The sequence below is a fragment of the Metopolophium dirhodum genome, chromosome 4 (genome assembly GCF_019925205.1).
Source record: "Metopolophium dirhodum isolate CAU chromosome 4, ASM1992520v1, whole genome shotgun sequence".
NCBI lineage: Eukaryota > Metazoa > Arthropoda > Insecta > Hemiptera > Aphididae > Metopolophium > Metopolophium dirhodum.
In genome coordinates this window covers 20,586,571-20,603,182 of record NC_083563.1, presented here as the reverse complement: position 1 = coordinate 20,603,182, position 16,612 = coordinate 20,586,571, and the positions used below count along the sequence as shown (strand labels likewise).

General features: G+C 29.6%; 1 protein-coding gene across 1 annotated transcript; it reads right to left on the bottom strand.

The window, feature by feature from the left end:
- Window positions 1-7,817: 7,817 nt before the first annotated feature.
- LOC132942952 (nucleolar protein 12) lies at window positions 7,818-10,319 on the bottom strand. The gene is made up of 4 exons (XM_061011674.1): window positions 10,117-10,319; window positions 9,772-9,877; window positions 9,541-9,702; window positions 7,818-8,193 (listed from the first exon to the last, which is right to left on the bottom strand). The coding sequence occupies exons 1-4, from the start codon at window positions 10,215-10,217 to the stop codon at window positions 7,909-7,911; spliced, it is 654 nt and encodes a 217-aa protein (XP_060867657.1). The 5' UTR covers window positions 10,218-10,319; the 3' UTR covers window positions 7,818-7,908.
- Between the last annotated feature and the right edge of the window lie 6,293 nt (window positions 10,320-16,612).

Genomic DNA, 16,612 nt, shown 5'->3' with positions numbered 1-16,612 from the left:
TAATTAGTATTTATTTATTATTGGTTGCCATTGGTTATTCGGGCCGATCAGGTACAAGCATGTGTCAAATCGAATTATCATTTTAATAATCATTTTTTACGGGCAACGAAGTGCGCGGGATCAGCACTAGTATTATAAAAAATATTATTTTAAATAAAAATCCGATTTAATAGTAATTTAATTTATAGTTTTTTTTGTATATTTGGCAACGGCTGGGCATCATATTTTAATATTGTATATTAATATTATTAATATACATTATACATTCATTATTATTGCTAGGTATATTTCGAAATGAACATAATACACATACACATAATATTATATTATATTATATTATATACGTGCAAATATTATAATTAGGTTAAAAACAAGAGTAGATTATCTTCATCGTTTATAAAAAAAATATAATATACGGTGGACCTATACGGCTATACGTCTCATTATAACACCTAGTAATATATTATAGTGGTTTAGAAGGAATTGTGATTTTAACATACTTTACTTTATAGTTTATTATATTGTATAAACTCGAATGTGTTAAATCTAGTGTCTGGACTTTCTACACTATGGTATATTATACACTGCACTACTATACATTTCATCAGATACGTGTATCAGCTTTGTTCGATTTTGTGTACGGATATGTTAACCTTACGAAGTATGTATGAAACCATAAATCGCCGACTACTGCTGCAGCAGTCTTTTATCTCCACCGTCTTGTATAGTTGTATATAATACATATTATATATTATACATTTATACGTACAGGCAATAAGCCAGAAGCCTACCCATAGCGTATATATTTTGTATAGAGGGCAGTGGGCACGAACACATATAATGTGAATATGTGATGTTGTAAATCGTTAAATCGTTGAATACGTGTAGATAGATCTATATAATATACATCGACGATAAATGACTTGTGTTCGTCGTGTATCGGTATAGTAAAAAGTAGTCCGGTACCTATTATACGCACTTATAATATTAAAATGTTAAGTAAACTATAGTCTATAACACTATATATATATATATATATTAGCTCACTAATTTAGCTTTCCAGGGTCCAGCCCGGCGTTGCTGGGCCCGTTACTTACAACCACGCAGTACCCATTTCGGAGCCAATGTAGTTTGAATTATATTTGATCTGCCTGCTTTTCTGTAAATGTAAAGAAAGTGTAAAGCCGATAGCCATATAATCGAGTGTCTAGCTATCAGTCATTAGTGGTGTAAATGGATACTCAAACGGGATGTATGCGTAAACATTTGTACTTTACTAAACCCATTTTCAGACTGACTACGTTTTATTCGATTTAAACAACTGTTTACCTATTGCAGAGGTTTATTTTGGTAAAATTATACGATTAAAGTCGAAAAAACCACCGACAGACATTTCGAATTATCGAGAGGACCGAAATACTCTTCTAATTATAGAGGCTTTTCCTGGGGACTAAGCGTTTAGTTCGATTTATGGAGTTTTTCGAATTATTAAGGTACGGTTGACGACTGTGTATAGTGTATCAATATAATAACCACTAAGTCGAAATAGATTGAAAATACATTAGATTCTAGTTATGGAATTACGTATCATCTAAAAATTCTATACCTAGGTATCTACTTAAATTTTCATCTGCAGATCTAGGCCTTATTCGTGACCGTAATTTTCCATAATATAGCCCACAGTCCACCTCACACGTTATATTAATTGATTATGAATACTAAATACTAGTATTTATAATCAATGGTCCTATCTATATAATATGAAGCTAGCTGGTTAGTAATTATTATTTCTATACATTTCAATTTGGCTATTTTTTTTTCAATTTCACGACGGTTTGCACAAAGCAATATACAAATATAATCATAAATCATTAACGGCGACTCGACGGCGGAGCAGGTTGTCTCATGATATTCCGATTTTGTTTTTGTTCGAGTTATGCAGCAGACCATTATAATATATCCATAATACGTCATCACTAAAAAATAATTTTAAGGCTAGGTACGTCGTGGGGCAAGCTATATAATACCATATTACATAATATATTATTAGATATAGAATACAGTCATAAAGCTACCTGTAGTTACCACCACATTATGTACAAATACGAAATGGTGTTCGGAACTGGAATATAACGTAGTTGATCGTTGTTGGATACTTGAACCTGAAAAATGCACCCACCGTTATACTTCTAACTCTATTATACATAATATTACTATATTGTAACCAACATATAGATGACTATATACATACATGTATAATAGAATATATTGATTGTTATTATACACGACCCCCGGACCCGCGATTGTTCTTGGTGGCTTGCTGTGTTTCTGATGGAAAAATTCATACCCAAAGCCCAAAGGTGAACTCGACCCGAAACGATCCATTGTTTACCTATCGAGCAACCTGTCTTTATTCTATATAGTAATAATCATAATCATAATAATAATAACAACACGGCTGATGAATCTCAAAGCACTCCGGGGTTATTATTCCACAAGACATAATCTAAAATGTATAATAATAATAATAATAATAATAATAATAATAATAATGATAAAAAAAACACATGTAAGAATATACGACGCTGGAAAATCGAAAACGTGTGTCATGGTATAAAAGCGCACGTGCGTCCATCTGACGTGACCGCGACACCTAAACGTAATCCTCGTCTTAAAATATTCTAAGTATTCACCGGGTTTTCAGACACAACTCTTGTAGCATCTATAATATGAGTGTCTATATTAATTTAGACTATCTTTTTTGTTTCTTTTTTTTTTCGCCGTCTATTATAATATTAAGGTCTGTACTAACTTAATTTTTACCGAAAACTCCGAGGCCAAACCACACGTTTAGGGAAGGAATAGGATGATAATATAAACTATATCTCCTAATAATATTATTACAGGCACCCGTGGCGTATTGTAGACACAGAATATAATATGATAAAGAAGAAATAAGGGTCATCGGGCGAAATTCAGGTGAAATTTGTAATTTTAAGACGTCATGCTGACCTATAGATTTAACCAGGTTATTGCCGTTGTATAATTTAGGTCTACCTCCTCCCTCTTTACGAGGGTTTAATACACATCCCTGGTAAATTGGCCAACAGGGGAAGTAATATTCCTGCAGGTAAACATCATGATATAACTACTATAAACCTACCTATATCGCCGGAAAAGCGAGAAATAATAACAATAACAAGTATAAAGCGCGGCGGAGAAAATAATATTAATTTTCCACTATATGCTGTTCCGCGCGTGGATTTATATAGACTTCATTATGACACCCGAACGTAATAAAATAATAATCGAAAATCGTGCGAGGTATACAAATAGATTGGTGTGGCGTGTAGGCACATGACTTACCTATATAATATTATATATATAGGTATATAAGGCTGGCTGGTAGGTTCGGTAAATTTCTCCGCCCTCGTGCCTGTTATTATAATAATATTATATTGTTGTATACTTATTCGTCGCGCGAGGACCGACAATGACACACGTATTATGGAGGTATTATAATAATATATATATAGCCGGTACCCACAATATTATATAATACGTAATATTATATATAAATATAATATAAAATATATGATATTATTTATTAGGTTTATCGTTACAGAGACCTTTCATAGTTGTATTATTCCTTAGCGCATGCCTTTTATATTTACTTCGCCGTGCAGAAACCATTGATTTTATAATATACCTATTTACTATAAAAGCATAAAACTAATGCTAATAGATAAAAAAAAATTACCTACAAGAACGTATTAATGTATATAGGTAAATTAAGGGAATCGATATGTACGATGTACCTACGTCTTTTTTTTGTTGACGAAAACATAGATACAAACACAGCCGCATCTTTTGACCATCGTGATACATTGACACCGAATAAAATTACTGATCTGATAAGAAATATCTGAAAACATATTCATATTCGTTTTAATGTTTACTCGATAGTAAACAGCCCACGATATAAAATTTTGAAAAATGTTCAACGTATTCTTCCCTTTAAAATTGATTTTAAAATATTAAAATTTTAGCATTTTTAAACAGTGATAACTGAATTGAAAAAAAATTTTTCATCAATTTCAATAAGTAGTAAACTTTGTAATGAATTCAAGTTTTCATGTTAATTCTTATCGCATTACTAGCTTTATTGGTACGATGGACAAAATGTAGGCACATGACTTTCATTTTTATTGTAAAATATTACACGTCAAAACCGATTAGTGGCATTTATTTTACACTACATCATAACCTATTTTTTAGGTGGGGGGTGGCTTTCTCTGAGTTTCTCTACACAAAATATTTTCTAAAAATTGAAATATAGGTATGCTTAGTAGTAAAGTACTAAATATCGAATTTGGGGAGGGGTGGGCTAAGTCTAAGTACCCTATTCACGCCAATGCACTACAGTCTACAGTACTTAAGTATGCTATACATAGTCACGCATACTTTATGATCCGTTCGTGTAAAACACCCATTCACAATCCACACCCACGCACGCACATTGCCTATACTAAACTCCTTAAGGCCCCTGCAAACGTGTCGTTTTTAAGGAGTTGTGTTTCGGAAATTCTTTCGTCCCCTGCCGTCACTGCAGTTGGTCTTTGTGTTTTTAGTAAATTATCATTAGTGTGTGTATACTCCCCACCAATCGCCAACAAGCACATGCCGTATTTTAGTCATTAGATCAAAATATGAAAATCCAATTCGTTGACGTGAAATAGCTATACGCCTGACGACAATTTATTTAAGTACATCCAAAGGTTTGATTTTAAAAACATGAAAAGATGTTTGAATGCATAAACAAGATTACTTTACATCGGTCGGAGCACTTTTCCGATTTTAGCAAGTTCTTAATGGGAAGAAAGTATAAACGTTTTAAATTTGTCATTGTTTTATATTAATTATTAAATATATTAAAAACTATTAAAAATATTCAATAGGCACATGCTCCAACCGCAAAGTAAACTTCTTTATCAAATCAAAAATCTTTATATTTTTTAAATCAAACCACTAGAAGTACCATAGTTTTAGTCAAGCACTAAGGTCGTTTTGATTAAAAATACATAGGTAGGTACGTTTTGCAGGGGCCTTAACAACATCGGTATCAATTTTACTTTGAAACAAGAGTTGCCTGTCCCATTACTCCTTGTATTTCCTCCGTTATCGGTATACAAATGTGTATAATATTATTAATTTTTATCTCAGGTATTTATAATGTTTAATAAATCGTGATGTTATTACATTGTTAAAATTTAATATTTATTAGATAAGTTACTCATTTTTCTAAAGAAAGAAAATTCAAACATGTACGTAAAAACCTAATAAGTGAGTAAGCATAAGTACCCTTTGTTAAAGAACATAGATAAATTAAAAAAATTCTGTTTTATTCTGATTCCAAAATAATTTAATATCATCAAAATGATTCAAATGTGCAATGAATAATTTCTAACTAAGAAAATAATTCATTGTCATTTGTGTCATGTAACATGCGCGAGTATAGCATATTGATTTTCTATAACTATATATAAATGATGAATACGGAACAATAAAATCATTAACTATAATTTATAAAATATTTATGAGTGTCGCGGTAACGATTTTCTATTTGGTGTTCAAATTAAATAATAAGTACGAGTACCTTACCTATAATATTTTGACATTTTACTATTAGGTAGGAATGGGTATGATGGTGTACATTAGAATTTAGAATAAATTTCTGATGCATGTGGAATGTGAATGTCCGCAACTCACAAGAACGAGTCAGAGTAGATTTGCTTATAATTATCAAACAAAAAAAGTACGACCACCTATACCCACTCAAATATGTGACCAACTATTTAAATTCTCATATCGGGCATATTATGATTATTTATGTTGCAGAATGTATGCGAGTACCTAAGTAGTAACTAATAACTATACAAGTATACAACCAAGTCCAGGTTAAGACTACTACAGGCCCATATTTAGTTGGTAAACGGAAAAAAGTAGGTACTCGTTTATAAAATCATATTAAACACATTTTTTTTTGTCAGTTATTATTTTTAATAAACATAATATTATGTTATTTATTATTTGTATATTATACCGATATAGTTATATTTTATAAATAACATAAAATATAAAATGTTTGTAAATAAAAAAAATTCAGAATTAGTCATTGTTACTTGTCAGTAGGTAACATTAAATTCTTTAGTTATGTTCTACAGTCTACATGCTTCGGTTTATTTACGTAGTCCGTTGCGTAGTATAGGAACTGATTACTGATAACGATTTAAGTATTCGGTTTCGTCGACTTCCTCCTCAATTACCTCCTCCAACGTGGAATGTGCACCAGCCACCAATGTACCTTACTGTCCTTACTAGTTACTGCTTACATAGATTAGTAGAATCAACGTCCAACAACGTGTGTGAGGGGTAGAATAATAGGTTTAATCATTTGGTTGGGCATAAAAATCCATCGATGGAAATTATTGAAAAATATAAAAACGAATTGGGGGGGATGATAAAGCTAAATTATTGGGCTATTAATTTATAAGTGACTGCACATAAAGGATATAATACTATATAATGCACACTCGACTAAAAAATGTATGCGACAATTTAATAGAGGAGAATTGAGTGTAGATTTATTCTTGACTAATATAAGACATAATATAAGGATGAAATGTGATTAAATTTGTGATGTGGTTTTTAAATTTAATCTAAAAAAATGTATTGAAAAATGTTAGGTTAGGTTAGGTTAAATGTAATTATTTTAGTATGAAGTTCTTCCAATAGATACCTTCTTAAAACAACAATGTTTAATAATAGGTATAACAAAATAGACAAATATCTATAGATGCATATATTATTATAATAGACTAGTGTTTATTATTATTAGGTAATATTATATTAATTTGTATTATATTAAATATATGGTTGTCTGGAAACTTAATTTTTAAAATGTACACAATATTAAATGCCACTCATGCCAGTATTAAATATTGTGGGAAATATATCATTAAAATATAATTTTTAACAATATAGTTATACTGTAATAGGTAGGTGCCTGTGCGGCTGTGCCTACCTAACATTTATAAGTTAGTAAGATTATAAGAATTGGACCTCCCCAAGTTAGAGGGTATCCACACTAGTGGCCTCTCTCCTCACACCATTTCATGTTCTGTACCTTATATTAGCTATCAAATTGACTTATTGTACCTATTATATATAAATATTACAGATTGTAAATACTCTATTTTTATCTAATAAAAAAAAAGAATTGGACCTCTAGCTTTTTAAAAAAAATAAAACTTTTTATACATAATACTATAATAGACTAAATAATAAAGTAATAACTTACTTCATCATATTATTCTTTTCAATAAAATAATACAATTTAAAAGCTAAAATACTTAATACTTAGTCATTACATTTAGTAATATTTGTGATATTGAGTACAGTCAACATACACAAACCTGTATGTAAAAATCTAGTGTTTACTATTTAATAAAAATATAGTATAGTACATATAGTATTATAGGTAATGCATAGTAAGTAGTAACTATCCATCAAATATCTATTGTTACATGGGTATTATACTTGCATTTAATATAATAATTTATGGATTCAAATATTTAATACACATTTCACTTGAGATAATATTTTTAATACACACAACTTATTGTTATAATTTTATTGGACAGTCAACAAAATGCTATATTCACAATTAAATCACTGGATATGAAAAACATAAATGAGCTTTTCGCATTAATTGTATTAATTTTAGTAGTCTGTTAAAATTAAAAAATACCCACACATAATAATAAATAATGTATATATTTTATTTATTTTTAAATTTATACATAATATACCTTCATAACCAACCAGATAAATCTACTAGTAATATAATCATTTTTTTATCTTTTTCCCTTTTTTTTTCAACCATTTTTGTCTTTTTGTTTCTAACATTTTCTTCCTTTTAGCTTTCTTTTTATCTTTAATTTGTTCAATTTTGTTTTTCATTTTAAATATTTTACTGTTTTGTACAGTTTGAGATGCTTGTTTTTTAATTGCCTTTTTTATTTCTTTTATTGAACTGAAACTCATGCCAGGTACATTTTCAGCACCATCTTCTTCATTAGTTTTATCAATATCCTCTTCATTTTTTTTTTCTTTGTCATCTTCATAAATTACCTAAAAAAAATATATATTATATGCAAAAAGATGAAAAATAAATAATAAATGTGTACAGTATACTAAACATTAAAGAAAGGATCATTTTTCAAGTTACATGTGGTTTTACAATGGCAGTAATTGTTGATATGCAACTTAGAAATCAATTTTTAGTCCATTACTCCACTTACTGTTTGCTGTATAGTAAAGTATATTAAATTAGAACTAATATTTAATTTATATATTTCTACTTTAGTAAAATATTTTATTGTCGAAAAGTGTGATCTAGAAATAAATAAATCCAACTTGGGATAATAACAGTCAACAGTATATACTATTAATATTAAATAGACACCTTTACAAAGCTGTCTACCACTAGACATTTTTTATTAATCCACAAACAGGAGACTACAACCAAAATGTAGAAAAACTATACAAATAACTGATGAATCTATACAGCATAGTTTTATTATTTATTTTTAAAAATGGTTCTTCACCTCAACTGTAGATTGACAAATAAAAAACGAATGGTGCAGTCGTGCAGATCCTACCACTAAACCTTAACTATTTTAAATAAGTACGTTAAAATGAAAAATGTTTGTTGGAAAAGAGAGATTAATATTTTTGACAACTTCTAAAATGTTATAGAATTAAATAGGACGTGCCACGAGTGTGTTATTAATGTTGTATACCTATATGTTTTAATTTTAAGTACCTAATGTATGTTCATATTTTTTGGACATGATATTATGACATTATGGTGTGGGCCAAAAATATATTTGTAGGTCACATACTGGACTATTATCAGTTATCACAATGGTTTTAATATGTATGTACATTGTACAATGTATATAATATGTTATATAATTAAGTTGCTGTCACAAATAATGATCTCTAACAATTTTAAGGTATATCAGATGTTCATACTACAGAAATAATCTAAGCACAACATTTAGTTTGGGTTGAGGATAATATTATTTTTATTTATGCACAAGAAAAAATATGCTTATGTCAATTATGTGAACATATATAAATAAAATAACTAATTAGGAGAACAACTGCAATGGTCAGCAATAATTTTTTCGACTGCAACTATACTCTCTAATAATATTATTATTTATTATAGTCTCAAATAAGAATCTGAATTTTCATATAAATTTGGCAAACTACAAATATCTGTTTGGTTTAAATAGTTACTGTAGTTTATGTTAAACTCAATATCAAATTTGTCTAAAATCAATGTCACTGAAAATGTTTCATAGATAGATAATAAATAATAATACTTTACAATAAAATTTAACTATACATTTATAAGCACAATTGTTCTTATTTCATAAACCATTAGAGTACATTGGTACATTTTAATACCTGATTTGATCCAATCCAATTATTACTTTTTGCAATCTCATCTGTTGAAAGATCACAAATTTGTACTGTATGATTTTCCAAATTATATTCTCTTGTGACCATATCAAGAGGTTCTGGGATAAACGGATGAGAATTAGTCAATTTTAAAAACGTTTCTCTTGCCTATAATGTAAAATAATGATATTAATAAAAGAAAGTTTTATCTAAAACTAATATATTTTAAATTTTTACCTCAGTTTTGATTCTTTTCTTTTCTTCTTTAAGTTTCTTTTCAAAATCATCTTTGGCTTTCTTTTTTCGTGCAAGCTTTCTTTTATGAAATCCAGTCAAAAAATCTCTAACAATATCAAAAATTGAATTTTAGTTTTAATTAAACATGGGTAGGTTAACTAATAAACTAATGGCAACTATAAATACAAATAATACACTTCTAAAGTACAATATTGTTATTTAGAAATTTGTCTGGTAATGGAATCACATCACAAACATGTTCTGTGTGAGTTTTATGAGAACTGCAATTTGTATTATTATATTCTTCAAAAACCATCAAGTTGAAATAATTACTTCAATACTTACGTTCTAGATTTTTCATCAAAAGTTATAGTTCGTTTGGTTGTCCTATTAATTGGCTTTCGATGCCGTTTCACTTTTGTTCTGTCTTTGAATTCGTATTCCATATCGACTAAGTGAATTATATTAAAATAATAGGTACCTATTAAACATATAAATATTAAAAATTAAATTTGATTTTTCAAAACACACATGTCAATTGTTATCGTGTTGACAATAGGGAAAATATTGAATTGATAAAGTGATAACAATTTATAACCTCAACAACTCAGTTCAGTGTAACCAACTAAAAAATTACCGTGTGGCGGTACTTATCAATCTTTTAAAAAATCTAAAATACATATTAAAATTAAAATTAAATATCTGAGATGCCAATTCGCACATTTATAATTTACTCTAATAGTATTGTATATAACTAGGTATATAAGTATATTTATTATATTATAATAGTACTTATTGATATAAGTATCTACATTTATTTTATGTAGGTTTTCAATTTATAAATAATGCATTTGATTATATCTCTTCGATACTTAAAATATTAAATGTAAATAGTAATTTGTATCTGGTCTAATTTGATCATAAAATTGTGTACCTACATGGCTACTGGGGGTGCCCGCAGAAAGGGGTGCTATTGCACCCACTGATATTTTTTTAACTAACAAAAAAATCAGTGTATAATAATGTAAATATCAGTGCTGTGTCGACTGTGGCAGCGTACACACGCATCGCGCTCATTAGCGTTATCGCCTTTCATGATTATTTCTCAATAATATATAAGCGTTAGTGTTTTTATATATATAAAAACCAGTCATGCCTCGCACGCGAAACAAACGAAATCTGTCTTCATCGTCGTCACTTTCATCGTCTCCCAAAGCCGTCGACAAAAAATCTAAAATCTTCATATCTCCAAACAGATATGCCGCACTCTCAGAGGATTCAGCTTCAAGAACCAAAGTCTTCAGCCCTCCACCAGTCTCAGCTCAAACAACTATCCAAGGTGAGGTCACGGTCGATCATTTACCTCCGTCGGGACCGTCTCCATACGAGGATACTCGTAAGTCACCTCCTATATTCATCAAAAACATTTCCAACCTAAATGGCTTAAAAAGCGATCTTATCCCTATCGTGGGGTCAGAGGGGTTCACCCTTTCTTCAATCTTCATACAAAGACTTCTTAAAAATCACTACTCCAAACTGCAAATATCACAAGCTAATTTTGGATTATCTCATAGAGTCCGAACTGTCATTTCACACGTTTGCTACGCACCATACGCGTCCAATTGTAGCATTCATACGCTACCTTCACCACTCCACTTCATTTGAAGATATTGAGACGTCCCTAACGGAACTGGTTTTTTCCGTCCGTAATGTTCGTAAAGGACCAACAAACGACGTATGTCACTTTTCACTATTGAGCTTCACAACGGGCACACGTTTATGTATTGTTTACATACTCCCCGCTGCGACAAATATGGCTTAGATCACCTCACCTCAGATTGCAGTAAGCCGCGCGAATAACTGGCCAAGTGTGCCCTCTGCCTCGGAGCACACACTGAAAATTTTAAAGGATGTCCGCCATACAAACTGCTCAAACGGTCTCACAAGAAACCACCACCGAGTTCCAACACAACGAAAAATCGAAAAACATCTCCAAAGGCTCCGCTCAATGTGGCCAAAGAAGTTAATGCTCAACCTCAGCCCAAACGTTATGCTGAAGTCGCTGTTTCAGATAACTCTCCACTAGACAGCGTTTCAACAACGTTATCTCAATTTATTTCGAATCTAAATTTGTTAATTGGTCCCCTAATCTCCCTTCTAACCGTGGTCTTACACAAACAATTATCTCCATAGATAATTCTTAGAAACCACTCATAATCCATTACAATATAAAATAACTTTTCATATTATGTATATTTTATATTTATACACCTTTATATTGTGCAAACAGCCCAGCTTGTAATTTTATACTATTGTTATCATGTTAGATATTTATAATTATCTCGTAATATTGTCCGCATATATATATATCCTCAATCCACATACTATATAATTGTTGAGCTTTAATAGTTGTGTACTAGAAGCTATATATAAAATAAAAAAAAAAATAATGTAAATATGTGGCTACCTATTTATGTACAACATAAATTTAATTTTGCACCCACTGAGCTGATTTTCTGAGGGCGCCAGGGCCGGCGGCAATGGGGGTATAGTGGGTCGTCACACCCCCCCTTTAAATTTTTCGTAACTATCAGTCGGCATTTTCTTAATAACTGAGAGCTGTCAGAAATACGACTTGTTAAAAACTGTTTTCCTAGATTTTCTTAGGTTATAATTTTAATAATAAAAGCGAGAACGGGTCCTCGGCAATCTGCAGTATTTTGATTTCTAAATCGATAATTACAGAGCCACAGAGGATAACACTAGCTTTGTCAATGACTATTGACTCCACAATAGTGTTAGTCTACAAGTTATGATAAGTAGATCTCCTTGTTTTCCTTATTCCCACTGACTTCGACTATACGCACTTGACAATTTAAGAGTTAACTGTTTTAGAAATCAAAATACTGCCGATTGCTGTACGTATATAATACCTATAGTAACTTTTTTAGTAATGTCTTCCATCGGTATGCTATCGCTAATTGCTATCTCAAGCACCTATCTGTGGGTGGTAGGCCTACATTGTTATTATTACAGACTACAGTCAGTGGTGTCATTTCAGTCTTTAATAGAGGGGGGTAAAATTTTCGACCAGCCCAATTGGGTAGCTTAAAAAACAATAACCCCTGGCAAGCACGCATATTAATATATTATGTTCCTGATCACTTTTACACGGCGGTGGTTTACCTACGGTGGCTTACCTACGCCATTGCACTGATTAATAGATTAGAACACCGAATACGACTTAATTTTTTAGAGCTTAAAATAGTCCTGACAATCCTGTACCTGTACGACTAGCGACTGTATGATATACAAGTAACAAATATTATAACAGACTATATACATAGAACTGTTCAAAATGTTTTAGTTCAATTTTTTTAAATTTTTTTTAATTATGTTTTTTAATATATAGATATATTATAACCTATTATACAGAAAAACCAGGAATTTTTATAGGTACTTCACATAGTTTGTTTTAAGAAATTACGGGTCGACATTTTTACAGTCGGCATAAATTATATTTCAGTCGGAAAATACTTTATCACTCTCTCCCCCCCCCCCCCCCCCGTCAAAATCGTATAATGCCGACCCTGGTGTGTGCCCCTAAATTGGCTACATATACAAAAGCTACCAACAAATTACAAAAAACCGTTAAAAACGGAATTTTAATTTCTAACGCTTTGTTTATCATCATAGAAACGAATAAAAAAATATAATATTATAATATCAATTAACATAGGTAGTCATAATTTTTTTATAAGCATTAAAAGTTCGAATTTTGACAAAAGGCGTAAACATTACAAAAATGTGCAATTTGTAATAATGTGTAATTCAAATGTTACGAATAACTGTAGATACATGAAATTTAGACCATTTTATGTATAACAATATTCCCATATTTGATAACATTTTCAAAACATGTTGACTCTTTTTTAGCTGTTTGTGGACATTTTCAATTGTTTTCAATTTATTTTTCTATAATTGTCAATAAAATGTTATTTTTTGGATATAAAAGCATGAAAATTCAAGGCTTCTGATAGATTGTTCATTGTTACTAAAGCAGTTGAAAAATATTAAAAATTCATAGCTAGGTACAATTTTTTTTTTACAAACTTCAATTTAAAATTTTGAAAAAATGTATCAAATTAAAATCAAAAAAATTATTTTGCAGTTAAAAATTTATAAAATGTTCAAATTTTTATAGTAATAACTTTTTTGTTACGTACTAAATCTCAATAAAATATTATATCGAATCAAGGTTTTGGACACGTGAAAGTATGTTATGTTTACCGGTGTGATGAATTTTTTTCTGCCCCGTGCGAGAACAGACAAAAAAAAGAATTAATAAAAACTCACACATCATTTTAAAATCAATACATTCATCGCTCGGCTCGGAATCCAAAATAATAATAATTATAACTATTGTGAAGTAGATATACTTGAAAGTTGAAGTCATTAGTTTTTGAGGGCTACTATAACAAATATCCAAATTTAAATTCATAAATATTAAATGGGTAGGAACTAGCTGCAGTCACTACTCACTAATTACTAGGGCTCGGATTTTGTAGCAAAATAAATCCTTAAAAAAGCATTTTAAGTAGCCAAAAAAAGCATTTATTAATTTAATTCTAAAAAAGCAAATTTCAATTACACATAAAATTAAATATTAAAAAAGGAATTCACAACCATATATTTAGTCAAGTTACTTTCATTGAAACTCATTCTATTGGGTGCTAATATATTTTTATACATAGAAAAAGACCTTTCCACGTCAACCTATGAATACTATTGACTTTTTGAAGTTCTGCCCATCCATTATTTTTTGAAAAAACACGATTGCACTTTTCTAAAATCAATTTCGCTACTTCGCCATTAGCTTCCTCTAACTTTTGTTTTGCTTCTAACACAATACCTATTTTTTTTAATTTTAAATTTAAATTTTTAACTTTTGGCATTTTGACAATTAAAGAAATTATTTAGAACACCATACGTTTATACCTCACGGATTGTCGATTGATATTTACCGGCCAACTAAAGTATTAGCACGTGCTATAAAAATACGTAGGTATAATTCAGATAATTTTCTCTTTCCTTGAGTCGTAAATACAACTATAGATAATTGTGGATAAAACTATTTCGGCACAATAACGACAGGTCATATATTTATTATTGGTTTTTTCACTGGTTTTATAATTTCTGGTAATACTAATATAGTCCAAGACGTATAATATACATAGAAATAAGCTAAGTTTTCAAGAAAAATATATAAAAATCAAGAAAAAATAACCAAATAGGGGAAAAGCAATAAAAAGCAGATTTTATGGAAAAAAACAAAAAAAAGTTTATTTCATTAAAATCAGAACGATTTAGAACGTATTTATATAAAAGAATTATCTTTCTATCACACTTCCCTCAAAAGAAGCATTTGCTACAAAATCCGAGCCCTACTAATTACTATATATTACCTATAGGCTACATTAGTATAATAACTACAGTATATTATACATTTTCCTATACCTACCAAATCAATTTGTTTTTCGCATTTTTATAAGAGTACCTTTACTAAAATTACTAATTACTAATTAGGTAATAAGTACTAATAATAACTAATAGGTAGGTATAGGTACCTACTATATTATAATCAATGACTTTATTAATATTTATTTAGTTAGGTAGGTAATATAAAACAAAATAGGTAATTTGTGTTGTAATTTATACCATTGATTCTAGAACAAATTACTAAAATATATTTTTAAATTAAAATCATTGTTATATACTTATATCCGTTGTTGGTCGTTGGATAGTATTTGTAATTAATATTTATTAATATCATTTTTACATTTCGATTTGACATTTTGGCCATTTGGGTATACGTGTTTTAAAATACCAAATTTTAGTACATCTATAACTTATAGAAAAATGAAATTTAAAAAATATATTTTTTAGAATAAAAAATTTTAAGAAAACGTGTTATAGGTACAACGGCTCCCTTTAGGAAGGGGCCAAAAATAATTTCTTAGATTGTATAGAAAAATGTAACACTTATTGCTAACTGTTGTCACATCCTGATCCCACATTCTCATTAGTCTGCAGAAGTTCATTATAAAAATACAACGGGAGCAATACGAAACTGAATCTACAATCCAGTCATTGCAGGTATCAAATACTAAAATATGTAATGAAAATAGTATACCTATTATGAAAATTAAAATGCGGAAGTAGAAAATTAAGCATTTTAGTTATTATACTATTAGTGATGGTAGACAAAAAACAATTTATAATAATAATAAAATCACAGATCATTGTAAAATCAATAGATACATTCATCGATCCGCCGAGATCACCACGCCACACCAGCCCACCTATTAAAATTATAAATATATAATTAATAATATGTTATGTTAATATTGTAATAATTGTATTCGTATTATAAATATGTTTGGATATTTCTTAAACTTGATATCCTAAAAAAGTTACTCAATACGGAAGTAGGCTTCGTAGTTCGTAGATATCTACGCCGTGTACCGTACTCCTACGACTTATACCTAATAATGATGGCTGTAATTAGTCTATTTCCAGTTCCAAATTGTAATTGTTCTTAATTTTAATAATATAATAATATAATAATAATATAATAATTGAATTCCAATAATTCATTGGAAGTATTTGAGGGCCGGTCCAAGCACAGATAGTATATAAAAAGTATTTTTATATATCTGTTAAATCTGTGTGTTTAAGCTAAGATAATCAATGCCCACATGCATCATACTATCATAGACCATAGCAGGTATACCATAATCACATTTTATTATGTCATTTGTTACTCATCAGTCATCACTCA